This window comes from Callithrix jacchus, chromosome 7, assembly GCF_049354715.1.
Source record: "Callithrix jacchus isolate 240 chromosome 7, calJac240_pri, whole genome shotgun sequence".
Lineage (NCBI taxonomy): Eukaryota > Metazoa > Chordata > Mammalia > Primates > Cebidae > Callithrix > Callithrix jacchus.
Genome location: NC_133508.1, coordinates 40,650,185 through 40,669,487, shown reverse-complemented (window position 1 = coordinate 40,669,487; position 19,303 = coordinate 40,650,185). Strand labels below are relative to the sequence as shown.

At 52.9% G+C, this 19,303-nt stretch overlaps 1 protein-coding gene and 1 long non-coding RNA gene across 15 annotated transcripts in view; one reads left to right on the top strand and one right to left on the bottom strand.

Moving 5' to 3' along the window:
* Positions 1-1,104: 1,104 nt before the first annotated feature.
* Positions 1,105-2,315, bottom strand: LOC144576913 (uncharacterized). The gene is made up of 3 exons (XR_013519736.1): positions 2,155-2,315; positions 1,751-1,814; positions 1,105-1,237 (listed from the first exon to the last, which is right to left on the bottom strand). It is a non-coding gene; the product is annotated as an uncharacterized LOC144576913 (long non-coding RNA).
* Positions 2,316-2,485: 170 nt separating this feature from the next.
* The window catches only part of MMEL1 (membrane metalloendopeptidase like 1), a 36,523-nt gene continuing 19,705 nt past the window's right edge, over positions 2,486-19,303 (top strand). For 3 of the 14 annotated variants that reach the window (XM_054258716.2, XM_078330101.1, XM_078330098.1), the window contains exon 1: positions 6,231-6,347. Coding sequence is in view for 4 of the 14 variants with exons in the window: in XM_035307459.3 (XP_035163350.1) it covers positions 5,738-5,885 (148 nt within the window). In the remaining 10 variants the exon portion in view is untranslated. Of the gene's footprint in view, positions 2,594-5,224; positions 5,315-5,614; positions 5,886-6,230; positions 6,348-19,303 lie in introns of those variants that run through there. The other 11 variants (XM_035307461.3, XM_035307460.3, XM_035307463.3 and 8 more) reach the window with 6 other exon arrangements.

Below are 19,303 nucleotides of genomic sequence, written 5' to 3'. Positions count from 1 at the left end.
ACTGAGGTAGAGGCATATCTGACTTCCTGCTTTGGAAAGGCTAATCAGAAACTCAGAAGAATGTAACTTCATCTTACACCTGTTGATTGATGTCTCAGGTCTCCCTAACATCTAAAACTGAGCTGTGCTCTGACCACCTTGGGCATAAGTCCCCAGAACCTCCTGAGGTGTGTCACAGGCGCACATTCTTAATTTTGGCAAAATAAACTTCCTAAATTGACTGAGACCTGTCAGATATTTGGAGTTGACAGGTGAGGTAGCAGAGGCTCCAGCAACTGGGGATAGACTGGTGGCTCAATGACACAGAGTTTGGGGCAGCAGAGCCACCAGGCCCCTTCCCTCTTGTCCTGGATCCCCAGGGCCTGACTTCAGGAGGTGGCTGGCAAGGAAGGTGGGGGATCCCAGAGGCCTGGCTGTCGTGCCAGCACCCTGCGTGCCTCAGAAACATTGGCGACCTTTTTCCAACTTGTGCGTCTTCTCTAAGTGGGGCACCTCATGCCTCCCCAGAGTGTAGCTGGGCAGACCTGAGGGAGAGGTTCTGCTCCCACTGGGCATGGCTGGGCTGCAGCAGAGCACTGGACCTGCCACCAGTAGCCCAGCCCAAGAGTGTGAGGCAGTCACAGGCAGGTGTCTGCAGGGCCTGAGGACAGCCCCCACAGCAGTCTGACAAAGGCTAGTGCCCTTGAGGCACACCCTGGCCCCAGGGCTGCTACTGGAAGAACTTCGACAAGCCCCATCCCACCTGCTTCCTTAAACCCCTGAGCTGGGGCTGCTCCCCAGATCTCCACATCCCACAGCTACGCCAAGAGCAAGACAGCCAGGGAACACCCACTTTCCCCCAACCCCGCTAGAGACAGGATTAATGTCTACCTCTGAGGTGCTGAGCTCTGGCTATTCGAGTGTCTGGGGGGACGATGTGGGTGTTTGTGGGGCATAGTCTGAGTCTAGGGGGACCTCCTTTCCCAATCTGTCTTGGCTGGCAGGTGCCAGGCCAGGACCTGAGCCTCCTGCTCTCACCTAGAAGCAGAGAGAACCTGGGGATAAGGGATCCCAAGTTTAGCAGCCCAGGTCACCAGGTGGCCTTGGGTCAAGGTGGGGGCTGCTGGGCTGGGCCAGGCTTGGAGTTCAGGAAGGAGGAGCCTGCGCAGGGCTGGCCTTGCAGGGTCCGGAGTCCAGGGAGCCCTTGCTGAGAGTAGGCCAGACTCCCGAGTCTGTTTCTCCCTCTGCGGCTTTATACCTTGGAGACAAGGGACACTGTGACATCCAGAAATGGCCTGCTGGCACCTGGGCTGTCAGGCAAGTGGGCTCGGAAGAGCTCTGGCCTCTCCCCAGGGCAGGAGCCTCCATCCAGGCTGGACCCTGGCCCACTCCCCGCTCCCCAGAAAGGGCAGTCCCAGCTGCTTGCTTGGCTCCCCTTGACCTTGTTTCCATGTGGACCAGCAGCCCAGGGAGCCTCCAGGCTAGACTGCAGCTCCTGGGTGGGTTACTGGGCTTAAGGGCAGGAGTTGCCAGGAGAGCCAGCGGGCCCCAGGGAGCGCCTTCCGGGGCTCAGGGGTAGTGTCTGGGATGGGATCCCAGCCTGACTGCAGCTCGAAGCCTTTCTCCCCCAGGCCTGGCCAGACTCAAGGGCTAGGGACAAAGCTTCCAGCAGCACCAGCGTGGGAGATCCAGCCGGGAAGGCCGAAAGGGGAGTTTGCCATGGGACCCGTGGCACTGTGGCCCAGCCCCACCCAGATACCCTGACACATACCAGGGCCTGGGCAGGAGGACTCGTTCTGGAGATTCTGAAACAGAAGCTGGGAACCTCATCAGGCCTGGAGAATCAGAAAGGGCCTGCTCTGCCTGGAACCCCCATCTGCAAGCAAGGCTGGGTGCGGGGCTCACGCTGTGATCACTGGGGACCCCTCCCAGGCCATAAAGCCCTTCCAGCTCTTCAGCCAGGGCTGCCTGCCCTCTGTAGCTTGAGGTCTGAACCTCACGAATTTTCCATACACAAAGGGAGGCAGCCAAGCCCAGGCTGGTATCTCTGCATGGGAAATGCCCTGGCAGCCGGCGCCCACCCCCATCAGGACCACCCCTTTCCCTTGCAGGCTTCCAGGCAAGGCCCCCAGAACCCAAAATCCTCCTTGGAGATTGAAGGGAAAGAACACCCACTGTGGGACCTTGGCAGAGCAGAGCGTGTGGAGGGGGAGAAGGGCCTGGCCTTCCTCCCAGCAGCCCGTGGGGCCCCTTTGGACTGACAGATCAAAAGACAAAAGCAAGGGAGGAGGGAGGCTTGGGAGGCAGGGCCCAGAAGCCCTGAGTAGGGCACCCATGAGGCAGGGCAGGCTGGTGCCAGGAAGCTGCCCTCTGCCCCTCCCCCGACTCCACAGCCTCCTGATTGTGAGGAATCACACCTCCAGGAAGCCCACGCCTGCATCACAAAGGAGGCCTGGAAACCTGCAGGCAGCCTCAACCCAGCCCCAAGCCACTGCCCTCCCATCCCAGTCCCTGGAAATCCACCCGCTTGGTCCAGCTCACCCCAACTCCAAGCCACCGGGACCCAGTCTCCAGGTACCTGCCTGCAGGCAGCGGCACTCCTGAGTGAGCAAAGGTGAGTTGTGCTGAAAGGGTGCCCAGCCTGCTGTCCTGGGTCTTGAAACCCTCTCCAAGCACCCAGCCCCTCTCACAAGGCCAGGGGGGTGCCAGGCAGGCAGCCCCCTCTGGCATATGGTTTCCCTTACCCAAAAGACCCGCTGTCCCCCATCCTTAGTAACGTGGAGAGGCCACGAGTGTCCCCAGGCAGCCACAGGGCCTTCGCCTCAGCGGACACTCCACATCTGCCCCAGGGCCCTCGGCTTAATTTGAAGGTGTTTATTTCGTATGTGCCTTTGGGGCACATGGAGACACTGGTGGACACCTGTAGGACGAAATGAACTCAGAATGCATAGCAGCTTCATTAATTCCGATCAAAGTAAGAGTGCGTGGAAGCCCAGCTCAGACTTGTTCAAATGATTGATTCACTCATTCATCATCATTCATTCATTTAGACACCCGACAGAGGCTGACTGAGGTCTCTGGGGTGGGGGTGCCAGCCTAGGTGAGGCAGCCCCACAGAGGGAGCCCCCGCCCCCATGGAGCTGATATTCCCAGGGGGCAACAGAAGGAGAGAGGAGTTGTGGAGGCAGAGCCAGGAGTCCCTAGAGAGGCAGCAGGGGAGGGGCTGAGGCTCCCCAAGTTGAACCCGAGGCTGGGCCAGGGAGAGCCCCACTGGGAAGGGGGCCTTGGCAGGAATCCAGGGACCAGTGGGGGAGACAGACCTCTCAGGGGAGGTGGTGGAGCCTGGAACAGGGGGTGAGTGCAGGAGGGAGAAAGGGTCCAAGCGGGATGGACTTGGAGGCTGAGGACTGGAGCAGGATGTGGAGGCAGGCAAGGGACGCAGGTGACTCCCAAGTTCAGCTTCAGCCACTGGCAGGACGGGGTTGTCAAGGGACACAGCAGAGGCCATCAAAGGAAGCGTGTGAGAGTGTGCCAACACATGAATGTCACCGTTCACAGGGCCAGGGACTGAGAGAGGTGGCCAAGGGGACAGGAAGGGAGCAGAGAGGGGACAGGAGGAAAGGAGTGAGGCCCAGGTCCTTGTCCCCACTCCTCACACAGCCAGAGGTCAGGGAGCCCTGGAGGAGTCGCCGAAATGAGCTGGTCGTGCCACCTCTGAAGGGTGATGCCCAGACAGGTTAAGGGACATCTAGAACCCAGGCAAGGCCACCATGACGGCGGTGGGGGAGGCGGGCGGTGAGGCAGAAGCACATTTAGCCTGGGTGCCGGCAGTCTCAGCAGCCAGTCCCTGACAGGCAAGGCTGCACCTGGCTTCCTTTTGCTGCTCCCAAATTATCCACACTGCCTGGTACAGGTCTAGGCCTGGAGCTAAGCACAGCAGGTGATTGTGTGTGACGACTGAAAGTGCTAGAGCCCAAAGCACCCAGCGGCTTCCCCAGAGCCAGACAGCTTCCCGGCAGGGCTGAGTGCCAGCGAGGGATGTGCACACGCACGCATGTGCTCCCATATGTGCACACAAACACAGGCACACACCAGAGCACATGCACACACGTGCACACCCACAGTCACACACGGACACATGTGCACACACAAGCACACCAGAGCACACACACATGTGCACACCCACAGTCACACACATGCACACAGAGGCACACACCAGAGCACACGAACATACGTGCACACCCACACATTCACACATGCACACAGGCACACACCAGAGCACACACACATGCACACCCAGTCACACACACAGGCACACACCACAGCACACACACATGTGCAGTCACATATATGCACAAGTGCACACACATGGGCACACCAGAGCACACGCACACACGTGCATACCCACACACGGACACATGCACACACACAGGCACACACCAAAGCACACACACATGTGCATACCCACAGTCACACACATGCACAGAGGCACACACCAGAGCACACGCACACACTTGCACACCCACACATTCACACATGTACACAGGCACACACCAGAGCGCACACACACGTGCACACCATCACACACATGCACATAGGCACACACATGCACACGTGCACACACAGGCACACCCCAGAGCACATGCACATGCGCACACAGTCACATATATGCACACACGGGCACACACCAGAGCACACACACATATATGCAGTCACATATATGCACACGTGCACACCCACATCGTTACACATGCACATGCCAGAGCACGCACAAATGTGCACACCTACAATCACACGCAGACGCAAGAGCACACACACGTGCACACCAGTCACACATGCACATGTGCAACCATGTAGTCACACACATGCACACACCAGAACATGTACACACGTGTGTGCACACACATACACAGTCACACATGCACACGCCCAACCACGTGCACACACTCATTTGCACACATGTGCACACTCCGGTTCACAATCACATGCATACATGCTCATCGGAGCACGCAGCCTTGGGAGCCTTCTGAGTCCGTGTCCTATGCCCCCAGCCCTGCCTCCCCAGCTCCCTGTCCCACCTAGAGCAGCGGCCTGTCCCCAGCCTTGTGTGTCTTCCGGTGCTGCCCACTGCTCAGCTAGCTCCAGGAGGGGTCCCCTCCATAGTCACAAGGTCAGGGGACGACGAGAGCTGCACCGCAGCCAGGCGGCTGCCAGAGCTGAGCCTCAAGGCTTCCTGACCCTGCAGGTCCCTTCCTGGCCCACGGAATCATTGCCTGTGTGGGTACCGGCTCTTCAAGTCTCGCCAGTCCCTGGTTGCTGGGCTCCAACAGGAAGGGTGAGCTGGGAGCCTAGAAGCCCAAGTGGCCTCCCGAACAGCGCCCCTGACCCAGCATCCAGGCCCGCAGCTCCAGGACCCCCAGCACGAAGAGCCCAGGCCGGCTGCACTGCAGGGGAGTCCCTTGACTGCTCAGGAGCTGAGCCTCTTGGGTCCAGCTTGAGATCCCAAGCTGGGAGCATCTGTCCTAGAATCTCCATGCACTCAGAGACTCCGGCCCAGGGTTGTGTGGCAAGTCCCGGGACCCAGTGCCCAGGGTCGGGGCTGTGGGCTTGGAGAGGGAGACGGGAACAGCGTGCTGCGAACGCACCCAGAGCCTACTCCCAGCCAGCGTCTGGCCCTTTCCGCCTCGGCCGGCCGTCTCCCCTGGCCTGGGCTGCAGGCTCCTCCGCCCTCCCTGCTCTCCCGTCCAGAGCCCTGCTGATGGGGAAGTCCGAGAGCCCCCTGGGGATGGTGGAGAGCGCCGACCGAGCGCGGCAGAGGCGCCCGGGCTTCCTGGAGGGGGGGCTGCTGCTGCTGCTGGTGACCGCTGCCCTGGTGGCTTTGGGCGTCCTCTACGCAGACCGCAGAGGTGAGTGCGGGTGCCGCCCCCCGCCCGTGTCCGCGCCGGCTCTTCGCGCTTGCCCCGCTGCACCTGCTGCCGGGTCCGCCTGTCCCCGCCGGAGCCCGCCCGTCAGGTCTGCGCGGGGCACCCAGAGACTCCCGGGCCGAGCTGCCGACTCGGAGGCGGCGGGACGGGCACTGACCTGCGGGGAGCCCGAAGCCCCCTCCGGAAAGCTCTGCCCCCGCTCGGACTGGCGCGCTCTGCTTCTGCGGCTCCGCCTCCGCCTCCACCTAGCGGAACTCCCGGGAGGGCGCAGACCCGGCCCCCGCCCCTCCGCCCGCCCCCTCCCCGCCTCCCACCCCGGAGCCTAGCGGCGCAGCCTCCTGTCCCTTCCGCCGGCCGGACGCACCTGGCGTCTCCCTCCCCGCTGCCATCCTGCGGAGAGATCCGAGGGGCCTCCCGCCGCCGCCCCGCTCAAGGCTGGGTCAGGTCAGAGGAGGGGCCGGGCTGGGGTCCCATGGAGACAGAGGCGTGGCCAGGGCTGCACGAGGGGACCTCGGGCAGTCCCAGGAACGACGACCCCCCACTCCTCCCTCGCTCTCCCTTCTCGGGTGAGGGGCTCCCAGGCACCCGCAGACCTGGCCACCTTCCAGCCGCCCCGGCCAGCCCCTCCGCAGGCCCAGCCCTAGTCCCTTGGAGCCTGGGCAGCGCGCGCATCTGGGGCAACGCTCACCCCCGGGGCAGGTGCAGGGTGCTCCAACCCGGGCAGGCAGGGGACTCAGAGCTCACGGGGGACCGCGCACCCCCAGATCTCACAACAGGGAGCCCAGCCTGTGTGACTAGAACGCCCCTCATGTCGGGAGCCCTCCGCAAGGCCTGGACCGCCCATCCATCCCCGAGGGAGGCTGCCTCTGTGGAGCAGAAGTGGGTGCTGCGGTGGATGTGGAGGGGTCCCCGCCCGGGGCTGCCTGTCGGGGCCCGTGTGCAGTGTGGCTGCTGCCCAGGCCGCGGTCCCTGGCCCTCCAGGGTCTCCACCTGGGAGAGAGGGGGGCCCTGCTAATAGGCGGTGGGCAATGGGGGAGGGAAAAGCTGGCTCACCCTGAGGAGCCCAGAACCCAGGGAAGCCCCGTTCAGAGCCTACTGGGCTCAAAACACCTGCTTTCCAGGCTTTCATAAAACAGAGCTTGACCCCCCCCATCACACACCCCCCCAGCTGTGGGCTAGGAGGGAGTCCCTCTCTTCTTCTGGGCCATGCCAAGAGGCCTGAGCCCACCCCTCCTGGAGAGACCTTCCCTCCCTGCCTAGCCGGGAGTGCCTGGGAGTGCCCCTTGGTGCCATGGAGCTCAGCAAAGTCTGCCTCCGCCCACTCCAAAGCTGAAACCGGCCATCGACCCCCTCCCTCCAGGGCGGCAGAGTCCTCTGTCCCCGTCAAGACCCCTGTGCCCCCCACCAGGAATGACCCCACAGCTGGGGATTATTTGTGGAAGGTTTTCTAAGCAGTTATTATCATTCATTTCTACGTGTTTTCTCATCCCATTAAGACTTCTTCGTTGACTTGTAAGTCATTTAGAAATTTTAAATCTTGAGACGTGAGTTTTTAGTTACCTTTTAAAATTCTTGATTCCTAACTTAATTGTGTTGTCAGAAACCATGGTCTGCGCCATTATTTATGTGGTTCTTTGATATTTGCTGGGCTTGCTTTGGAGCTAACACTTGATCAATTTTATAAAGAAGCCTGTGCTGCGGAACAGGCCCCATCACTAAATGCCGGCTGGCAGTGCCTGCATACGCCACTGGCTCAGTCAAGGCTTCTATGTATTTGCCTTTTTTTCCGTCTCTTGATTTAAAAAGAATGAAAGACTTTGAAATCAAGAGAATGATTTCCTGAAATAATGTATTGACGTGTACATGTTAAAATCTTGCACTAAAGAATCACCCATTCTGGTAGTTATATCAAATCTTAACTAATTTACCTATTTAAGGCTGTATTGCTATGTGAATGCAAATTTAGGTATGAATTATAAAATTAGCTTCATCCATGTAACAAATATTCTATTTAGATGCACATACGAAGTTAATAAGCCTTTCGCCGCATGCAATCGTGCAGTCACCATTTCTGTTTTAACAAGGCTTTTTGCCTTAAATTCTGCTGAGTCTGTCGTGCGTACTGGCTGCTCATCAGCATTTGCTTTGTCTATTTTTCCCATTCTTTTTCTCTGAAACATTTCTTGTCCTTAGCGTTAGACGTGGTGCTTGCAGTGGCAAATGGCTGGATTTGGGGCTTGTCTTTTAGTCGGAGGACTTCCCAGCTGACTAAGACGTCTGCTGTGTTCTTTTGTGCTCCTCATGCTTTTCTTCCCTTTTCTCGCCTTATTTGGGATCAGCCTATCATTATGTCCTCTATTTTCCCTCAACTAACTTAGAAGATTTTTATTTCTACCTTTTTGACAGTTATCTTAGATTTTTTTGTTTTAGTTATTTATTTTTAAAGTCATAGATAAACTTTCTTTCATAAAATGAATGTTTTTACAAAAACGACAGTGAGAAATACAGTCTCATGTCCATCCCAGAATTCTACTCCTCCGAAGCAACTGTTTTCATTTTCTAGTACAGCGGTGGCGAATTATGGCCCCTGGGCCAAATCTGGCCCCTTGCTTGTTTTTGTAGATAAAGCTTTATTGGAACACAGCCACACTCATTCATTTATGTACAATCTATGACTACTTTCCTTCTAGAACAGCAAAGTGGATCAGGTGAGATGGAGCATGCATGTGGCCCTCAAAGCCTCAAATATTTACATCTGGCCCTTTACAAAAAGTCCAACCCCCAGACCGGAGTACCCGTCATGTGTCTAAACCTCGTCTGTGAACACTTCTTTTTATCATACAGTTTAGATCATGAGGAAGCATTACCAGATTGTGGTTAACACCCAGGCTCATAGTTTTTGACCCCTCAGAGAGGTCCATCCACATACCTCTTCCCCATATGTCTTTGTCACCAATTTTCCAATCATACTTCTTCCAAGTCCCGGACCATCCAGCCAAACCATTGGCTCCAGCCCATGCATCAGTGTGTGATCGCACACCCGGCCACTTCTCCTTCCACGCAGCCCAGGCATCAGCGTGTGATCGCACACCCGGCCACTTCTCCTTCCACGCAGCCCAGGCATCAGCGTGTGATCGCACACCCGGCCACTTCTCCTTCCACGCAGCCCAGGCATCAGCGTGTGATCGCACACCCGGCCACTTCTCCTTCCACGCAGCCCAGGCATCAGCGTGTGATCGCACACCTGGCCACTTCTCCTTCCAAGCAACGTGCACAACCAGGTGCCCTGCTCAACGTTCTGCCCACTGGGAAGATTTCCCTTCACTGCTGTCCTTCAGGGATGTCCCAGAAAGGGGCTGTGGTGCCGCAGCTGTCCACTTTCGGGCGGTGCCTGCATGTCATGCAGAACCATCTGTGAACCAGGTCCTCATCTCTCTTCCTCTGTCAACTGATCATAGGGAATGCCTCATGAGGCCATCGGTGCAGGCTGCGGGAGAGAAGGCAGGTGGCAGGAGTGGAGACCATGGGCATTTTTGAGCCACTTCCTCATGTAACTGACTTGTACCTTCACGACCTGCTCAAACCTGATCACCTGTACACCACTTACCTGTGATGGTGGAACACGGCTGTGCACAACCCACTCTATGGCTTTCTGTGGTCAGAAAGCAACCAGTTTATGGCTGACTTGATTCTATGGTCACACGGTGACTTGATTCTATGGCTACGTAGTCAGAAAGCACACAATTCATGGCAGGCAGTTCAGGTCACATGGTGACTTGATGACTCAGAGTCAGACGTTCTGTTTCCACCAAAGCCCAGTAACAGGCCAAGAGCTGCCTCTCAAAAAGGGAGTAGTCATCTGCAGAAGACACTGGGGCCTTGCTCCAAAATCCTAGAGGCCTCTGCTGTGATTTACCTCCGGGGGCCACCAAAGGCTCCACACAGCATCCCTGTCTGCTGCTGACACCTCAGGCACCACTGGATCTGCTGGGTCATGTGCCCAGGTGGCAGAGCAGCTGGCACAGCAGCCTGCACCTGCTGCACAGCCTCTGTCCTGGACCCCACTCAGAGCTAGCAGCCTTTTTGGTCACTGGATAAATGGGCCGGAGTAACACACCCAAGGGAGGAATGTGTTGCCTCCAAAATCCAAATAGGCCCATCAGGCCTGAGATACCTAGTCTCAGATGAGACTCTGGACTTGGAACTTTGAGTTAGTGCTGAAAGGAGTGAAGCCTTTGGGGGGCTGTTGGGAAGGCACAATTGGTCTCTCAATGTGAGGAGGACGTGAGGTTTGGGAGGGGCCGGGGCGGAATGATGGGTACAACTCTGCGTCACCACCCACATATCCTGTCCGTCTGTAATCCCCATGTGCCACGGGAGAGGCCAGGTGGGAGGTGCTGGATTGTGGGGTGGACTTCCCTCTTGCCACTCCCGTGATAGTCAGTTCTCACACGATGCGGTTGTGTGAAAGTGAGCAGCACCTCCTCCTTTGTGTGTCTCCCCCAACTCCACCATGGCGAGATGCGCTTGCATCCCCTTTGCCTTCTGCTGTGACTGTAAGCTTCCTGAGGACTCAGCCACGCTTCCAGCACAGGCTGAGGAGCTGTGAGTCAGTGAAACCCCTTTTCTTATCAATTACACAGTCTCAGTAGTTCCTTATAGCAGTGGGAGGACGGACGCCTGCAAACAGAGACGGAGACAAGCGGTGTTTGCACTGGGCCTGGGGCTCGCTGGTAAGAACTGGGGCCCTGGCTGTCATTGTTCACACTGCGTTATCAGCAGGATCACCCCAATACAGCTGGGGGAGGCGCGGAGACACTTCTCTGCAGACTTTGGTATTTGTCAAAACCTAAAATAGGTTGACCAAGTCAACAGGAGTTTCATGAAGTGTTTAAACGTTTACATTTGGCGTATGGGGCTTTTTAAAATGGTAGAGGCAGGAGGGTTTCCTAATACACAGAGTTAGGCGCCCCTCCTCTTCCGTCAGCGCCTGAGTGTGAGGGATTGAATTCCCCTCAGTAGGGTTATGCTGGGGGTTCTTTTGCTGTTGTTACTCTCAGCACAGACGCACGTTTCTGCAGCAGTGAGCTCCTGTTCCCTGTGCTTAGAGAAGTCAGCCTAGGGACCAGATGGTTCTCTCCTCCTCCCTGCCCCAGCCTTGGCCCTCGGCAGCCTGGATGCCAGTGACACACAGGCACTGTGTCATACCCGGGTCCCTCTGCCAGTGTGGGTCGCTGTTGCTGTTCCTGGCCAGCACTAGCTCGTGCTGGAGGTGGGGGCTCTCTGGTGCCCTGGCCCAGTCTCAGGCTTAGGCAGGCCTGGGGCACCTGGGGGGGGGAATCCCCCTCTTGGCATCCCTACCCCACTCCCATGTCAACCAAGCTTCCCCCTGTCCCTGAGGTGTCCACCTCTCCCTCTGACTGCAGAGGCCACGGCTTGATGACAGTCTAGGATTCTGGGCCCACAGGATTTCCTGGCCTTCCACAGGCAGAGGTTTTACTCCTGACCCTCCTACAGAGCAGGTGATTTGCCTGGTCCCCGGGGGTGAGAGGGGTTCCACCTACCTCAGTGGTTTAAAGCTTTTGCTCCCTCCCAGGTGTGCGTAGTTTCATGCCTTAGCCAAAGCAGGTCCCTGCCTGCATCCCTAAGCCACCAAGGGAGGCTCTCCCTAGCCTTCTGAGTCCCGCCCCAGGCTCTCTCACAGGCGCCTGGGAAGCGCCATGGACAGAGCTTGGGGTGAGTGAAAAACTCTCCATGGTGAGAGCTCCCGGCTACTCCAGACTCATGTGCCAGCCGCACTTGGCCTGTAGAATGTGTGAGCAGTTTTAGCCGCTTCTTCTGCCTCGCTTGGCACATCTCACGCTCAGGTCTTGGCCAAGGTGAAACAACTGGCGGCCCCGCCTTTCCTCAGAGGGCTTGTCACTCTGAAATTCCATTTACCTTATTGTCTTTGACCTCAGGTCTTGGATGGGCTCCAAAATGGTGTGCTTTTTGCAGATTATTTGGCTTCTTCTTGTTAGGAAGGAAATGATACTCAGTTGTAGCTTTTGATGTCCTAGGCGAAAAGTAGAATCTCTCCCGTCAATTTTTATGGGCATATTTATCTTGAATATTAAACTCATCAATATCTCCATTATTTCTTCCAAACAATGCAAGCATTTAGAACAGTTTAACTCTTCACACTACTACCCCATCCTGTTCATGTATTATTCTGTTAAGAACTTGGTTTCTTTTTCTTTTTTTTTTTTTGAGACAGAGTCTCGCTCTTTCACCCAGGCTGGAGTGAAGTGACACAATCTCGGCTCACCACAACCTCCACCTCCCGGATTCAAGCGATTCTCCTGCCTCAGCCTCCTGAGTAGCTGTGATTACAGGCGCCCACCATGCCCAGCTAATTTTTGTATTTTTAGTAGAGACGGGGTTTCACCATGTTGGTCAGGCCAGTCTCAAACTCCTGACCTCAGGTGATCCATCCACCTTGGCTTCCCAAAGTGCTGGGATTGCAGACGTGAGCCACCGCGCCTGGCCAGGAACTTGGTTTCTAGCTTGCTTTTTACCTACTGCATATCAGCCACGTTATTATTTAATACACTCAGTGTTAAGTCAGATATCACCATATTCTCATGAATTCCATTATGCATCTTTCCTCTTACCTCTTGGGCAGTTCTTATTAAATAGTTTTTCTTCTTTCTGAAACACATACTTTGGAGTCTCGTACTCAAAGTGCGGTCCACAGACCAGTGGTGTCAGCCATCGCCTGGAAGCTTGTTAGAAATTCAGAAACTCAAGGCCCAGCCAGGACTGTAGGACCAGCGTCGGAGTTTAGCAACCCCAGGTGATTCATCTGCACATGAGTGTTTGGGAAGCACTGGTCTAAAACAAGGTTGACCAAATTTGCTTGATAATTGCAATAACCTGGGGAAATTGTTACAAATCCAGATGTTGGGTCCTGCCTCAGTTTGCCTGGGCTACAGTCACAAAATGCTTAGGTGGCTTTAATACAGAAATGTATTTTCTCACAATTCTGGAGGCTGTGAAGTCCAAGTCTAGATGCCAACTGAATAAGACCCTCTTGTCAACAAAAACAGTCAAACTCTGTAAAATATTTGAAGAGATTTATTCTGAGCCAAATAGCATGGCTCTCGACATAGCCCTGGGAGACCCTGAGAACACGTACCCTAGGTGGTTAGATGACAGTTTGGTTTTATACACTTGAGGGAGATCTAAGACATCAATCAATATGTGTAAGATGGACACTGGTTCGTCTGGAAAGGTGGGAGAACTCCAGGTAGGGGTTTCCAGGGCACAGGTAGATTCCAAGGCTTTCTGGTTGCAGCTGGCTAGAGAGTTTACCCGAAGACTTGGAACCAATTGAAGGGAATGTCTGGGTTAAAACAAGGGATTGTGGAGCCCACAGTCCTTATTATTCAGGTGAAATTCCCAGGTGCAGGCTTCAGAGAAAGTAGTCTGTGGTTCTTATCAGACTTCGTCATAAGACTCTCAGGCCTAAGGTCTCTGGTTTCATTTGCTTTTGAGACAGGGTCTCACTCTGTCACTCAGGCTGGAGTGCAGTGGTGCAATCACGGTTCACTGCAGCCTTGACCTCCTGAGCTCAAGTGATCCTCCCATCTCAGCTGCCCATGCAGCTGGGGCCACAGGCATGCACCACCACACCTGGCTACTTTTTTCTATTTTTTGTAGAGCTGCATCTCACTGTGTTGCCCAGGCTGGTCTCGAACTCCTGGGCTCAAGCAGTCCTCCCACCTCAGCCTCCCAAACTGCTGGGATCATAGGTGTGAGCCATTGTGCCTGGCAAGTGTCTGTTTTAAGGTGAATGCTGGTCAACTGTCCCTGAATTCCAAAGGGAGGGGCCATAAGGAGCCCCCACTTCCCATTATAGCCTGAATTAGTTTTTCAGGTTAACTTTGGAATGCCAAAGTAATGGAGGGGAGGCTCCATCAGCCACTTGGGAGGTATAGTTTATTTCTGGTTTACACTCTCTTCCCACAGGCCCCACACTTCTTTAAATTTTATTTTGTTGTTTAAAAATGTGTTTCCACTTCAACATGCTGGTCTGCCAAATGGCCACCTTGTTGCTGCATCCTTGCATGGTGGAGAGAGACAGTGAGCTCCAGAATTTCTCCCTCTTCCTGCGAAGGCACCAGCCTTGCTGGATTATGTTGCCCCCACCAGCCCTGCCCGTTGAGCTGGTATTCAGACCTCCTCACAGACCCTGTCTCCAAACAGTCACATGAGGGGTTAGAGCTTTAAACATGAGGTCAGTCCATAACTGGCCCCGAACAGAGTCAGACCTGGGAATCTTGAATGGCCCCCAAACAGAGTGAGCAGGAATCTCGTAGGGTAAGACCTCTGAATCCCACACACATTCGGGCCCTTTCTTGTGACCAGACAAGTTGGGGGAGCCCTGCTTGAAAATAATCTATCAGCAGTGAACTCTTAGCTCCTGTCCATGTGAGGATAACTTCATTTGGCACGCATCCTTCAGTGACAGTTTAATTGGTTAAGTGAGTCTGGGCTGTTACTTTCTCTCAGTATCTTGAAGGTTTAGCTTCCAGTTCTTATGACTCCCCTTGCTGCTGTTTGGAAATCTGCTGTCAGTCTAACTATCATTCCACTGTGGGGTAAACGCTCTTTCCTCCCTGAATTTTTACCACGAGTTGTCTAACTGTGAAATCATTTGCATTTATTCTGCTGTGGATTTGTTGTGATTCCTGAAGCTGAGCACTGATGACGTTTATTGATTTTAGAAAACTGTACCCATTGTCTTCCTAGATGTTCTGTCTCCCACGTCATCTCGTTTCTCTCCTTGTACAAAACGTCCACTCCGTTTTCCCCACCGTCCTCCTGCCTTTCCACTTGCCTTTCATCATTTCCACCTCTGACTCTGTCCTGCATTCCAGGTCAGTTCTTTAGAACTACATTTCACTCCACTAAGTCTCCTGGTTTGTTACATCTGCTGCTCAATTCAGCCTTTTGAGTTCGTAGCAGTTTTTGTTTTTTAAATCTCAACAACTATTGGTTTTATTTCTAGAATTTACAACTTATTCTTTTTCAAATTGATTTTTTATTGTTCCTTGTTTCTGTTTTTGATTTTTTTTTTTTTTTTTTGAGATAGAGTCTTTGTCGCCCAAGCTAGAGTGCAGTGGTGCGATCTTGAATCACTGCAACCTCCACCTCCTGGATTCAAGCGATTCTCATGCCTCAGCCTCCTGAGAAGCTGAGATTGCAGGTCGTTGCCACCACACCTGGCTAATTTTTGTATTTTTTAGTAGAGACAGGGTTTCACCATGTTGCCCAGGCTGGTCTCAAACTCTGGACCTCGAGTAATCTGCCCGCCTTGGCCTCTCAAAGTGCTAGGATTACAGGCATGAGCCACCACACCCGGCCTTGTTTTGATTATTTTTAAAGTATTTCAGACATACTTATTTTATTTTAGCAACTGGGGCCTAAAAACCAGCCCAACACTCACTGGTGTAAAGCAATGATTCATTGTGAGGCACCTCCACTGTTAGGCCGGGCTCAGCTGGGGTGCTCTGTCCGTGTCAATTTCATCCTCCTACTGGAGCCAGCAAGCCTGCCTGTGCAGACCCTCTCCTGGCAGTGAAAGAAATCCAAAGGACAGATGAAAACATGCAGGGCCTCTTAGGACCCAGGCTCAGGATGGGAACACTGTCCTTTCCACCTCATTCTGTGGCTGAAGCAAGTCACATGGGGCACCACAGTCACAAGACAGAAGAAAAAATATCCTTTGCCCCTTTTGTGGGAGCAACTGTGGAGCGACGTGGCCAAGGCACAGATGCAGAGAGGGGTCAGGCCCCAGGGCCCGTGGCACTATGCCTTCCACACATTCTGGCTCAGATCGTTCCTCAAGGGCAATCTTTTGGGTTCTAGTTTTGCTGTTTGTTGTCTCTCACTAATGTAAGATTTTCTTTTTAGAAAATGTAAACACATATTCAGATTGGCTTTATTGGTGGCACTCCTGAGTTACTTGGGTGAGAAATGTTTCCTCTGGAGAATATGTGTTTGTTTCTACCAGGAACCTTGGGACACGACCAGCCTGGAGTTTCTTTAAATTGGCTTCTCAGAAAAAGGTTTCCTTGGCCACACAGTTCCGTAAATTCATACCCGACAACTGCATGGCAGCCAGTCTGCAATCACTCACTCTCAGGGGAGGGTGTTTCTCCACTCTGTGAAGTTCTTGTGGCTTTTCCTTCTGAAAGAGGGATTGAGAAGAGAGGAGAAATTTTAAAATGTAAATTATTTAAATCAAGGTTGTTTTAATCCATATGTTTTGCTCTAAAGGAAACCTGAGACTGAGAAATTTACAGAGAAAAGGGGTTGATTCGGCTCACGGTTCTGCAGGCTGCTCAGGAAGCACAGCTCCCATCTACCTCAGGCTGCCGCATTCACGGTGGGAGGTGAAGGGGAGCCCCCGTGTGCAGATCATACTTCATGGCTCCCGTCTACCTCAGGCTGCCGCATTCACAGTGGGAGGTGAAGGGGAGCCCCTGTGTGCAGATCATACTTCAGGAGAGAGAGAGAGAGAAAGAGAGAGAGAGACAGAAGAGGTGCCGGGCTCTTTTCAAGCCGTCCAGTGGACTCAAATACCTCCCGCCAGGCCCCACCCCCAACATTGGGTCTCACATTTCAACATGAGACTCCGTGGGGCAAAATACACCATATCCGAACCATGGCAGGGGTGTTATTCAAATCAAGGAATTCGGAAAGCTTTAGGAAAACTAAATGTTCAGAGGAGATGTCAAAGATAGTTTTTAAAATGCACAAAGCGTATGTAAAAATGAGTGGCCTATTACAGAAGTTATCCATGCAAATAGAAAAGAATAAGAAGACCCTGTGTCAATGGAGCATTAAGGAAAGCTGCTCCCTTTTGGAATTATGAAAAAGAAAAATATGCTTTTGGAGAGTTTGTTGATGGTGTTTCCAGTGATCATAGTCAGCATGAGGGTGAGACTTTGTGTCTTCTCAGCCGTTGTGTCAGAGGGTCTCACTGTTTCTGCCGATTCTCTTAGAAGAACAGAGATGTTGAACACCAGTATGGAGTCTGGAGGTCCAAACCCTGCCATTCCCCGTAGGAAAGTGACCTTGGGTGTATGATCTTGCCTCCCCAACTGGTTTCCCAAGAAAAGTAGAGGTGGGCAACCTCACAAGCTTCTTTTTTGCTTTTGTTTTTGAGATGGAGACTTGCTCTGTTGCCCAGGCTGGAGTGCAATGATGCCATCTTGGCTCACTGCAACCTCTGCCCCCCAGATTCAAATAATTCTTCCACCTCAGCCTTCCAAGTAGCTGGGATTACAGGCGTGTGCCAGGCTAATTTTTTAATTTTTAGTAGAGACAGGGTTTCACCATGTTGGTCAGGCTGGTCTGGAACTCCTGGCCTCAAGTGATCTGCCCACCTTGTGTTGATTAAATGAGACACTGTAAGTCAAGGGTAAAAACATGCCTAGCTCATCTAACTCCGTGTTGAAAACATTCCCGCAGGAGCCCACTGCATCCTCAGGCAGCCCCTGATCTGCAGCATCTGGTGAATTTCCATGGGGGTTCCCCCCAACAAGGTCAGGGGAAATCCCATGTTGGGAGTGCAGCGGGGGCAGCAGAGGGGGATGCAGGCATGAAGGAGGCACCAACTTGCCTCTTTAGTTATCCAAATTTGCTCTGGATACATCTGACTAGATGGGAAAGAAAGAACTCGAGGCACTGTTTGGGTCAGGGTCTCCAATCACACTTTGGTGCTCCCTCTTTAACCTTCCCCATATGCCTCATTCCTGCCCACCAATCTGGTCTTCCCACCGTTTTTGTGTCCCTTCTGAGTGATGACCTTTTCGCATCGGTTGCAGTACACATCTGGTAGAGACAAATGCTCTCGGCTTCAGTCTAAAATGCCTTTATTTCACTTTCACTTTTGAAATATGTTTTTGCTATATATAGAATTCTAAGCTGCTAGTGTATTTTTTTTTTCAAGCACTTAAAGAGCTCATTCCATCATCTTCTGGCCTTCATTGTTTCTGATGAGAAGTTGCCATCATTCTTACTGTTGTTCCCCTGAATATGTCTTTTTTTCCCCCTCTGCTTTTTCTTTTTCTTTTTTGAGCTAGGGTCTCACTCTGTTGCCCAGGCTGGAGTGCAATGGCATAATCACAGCTTACTGGAACATCCCCCTCTCAGACTCAAGCAATCCTCCCACCTCAGCCTCCCAAATAGCTGGGACCACAGGTGTGCACCAACATGCCCAGCTAATTTTTGTATTGTATTTTTTTTGTAGAGGTGAGGTTTCTTCATGTTGCCCATGCTGGTCTCAAACTCCTGGACTCAAAGAATCCACCTACCTCAGCCTTCCAAAGTGCTGGAATTCATGTATGAGCTACCATGCCCTGCTCCACTGACTGCTTTTAAGTATTTCTTGAAGTTTTTAATTATGAATTTCTCTTTATCTTTAGTCCTCCACAGTTTGGCCATGATGCTGCTGGGTATGCTTTTCTTTGTATTTTTCCAGCTTGGGATACACTGCACTTCTTGGAGTAGATTTATATCTTTTACCAACTTTCAAGATTTCTTGGCCATTATCTCTTCAAAGATTGTTCTCTGGGACTCTAGTTACATATATGTTAAGCCATTTAATGTTGTCCTACAGGTCTGAGATCCTCTGTTCAGGTTTCCTTCAGTAATGTTTCAAAAATGTAGAACAATTTTAGATTTGCAGAAGCATTGCAAAGATAGTACAGAAATTCCTACACACCCCGCACCTAGTCTCCCCTATTATTTGCATCTTGCATTAGCATGATATATTCACCACAAGTAATAAACCAATAGTGAGAGATTGCTATTAATTAATGTTCTTACTCAATTCAGATTTTCCGGTTAATGTTCTTACTCAATTCAGATTTTCCGGTTTTCCCCTCATGCCTTCTTACTGTCACAGGATCGTACCCAGAACACCACATCCTCTCAGGCTCCTCGTGGCTGTGATGGTGTCTCAGACTTTCTTTGTTTTCCTTTGTTTTTGTTTTTATGATCTTGTCCGTCTTGAGGGTGACTGCTCAGGTGGAATGACCCTCAGCTGGAATTAGTCTAATGGTCTTCTCGTGATTGGACTGGGGTAACTCATGTTGGAGAGGAAGGCCACAGGTCACAGGTGCACACCCTCGATGACTTGACTTCTCACTGTTGATGTGAACCTTAATTGCCTGGCTGGAGATGGTGTCTGGTTTCTGTACTGAATGTTACTTTTTTCCCTTCTTTTTCATAGTGCAGTCTTGGAAAGGGAGTCACTGTGTGCAGTGAGCATAACTCCACACCTGAGGAGCAGGCAGTTAGCTCCACATCCTTAGAGGCAGGGGATCCACATAAAGCATTTGGAATTC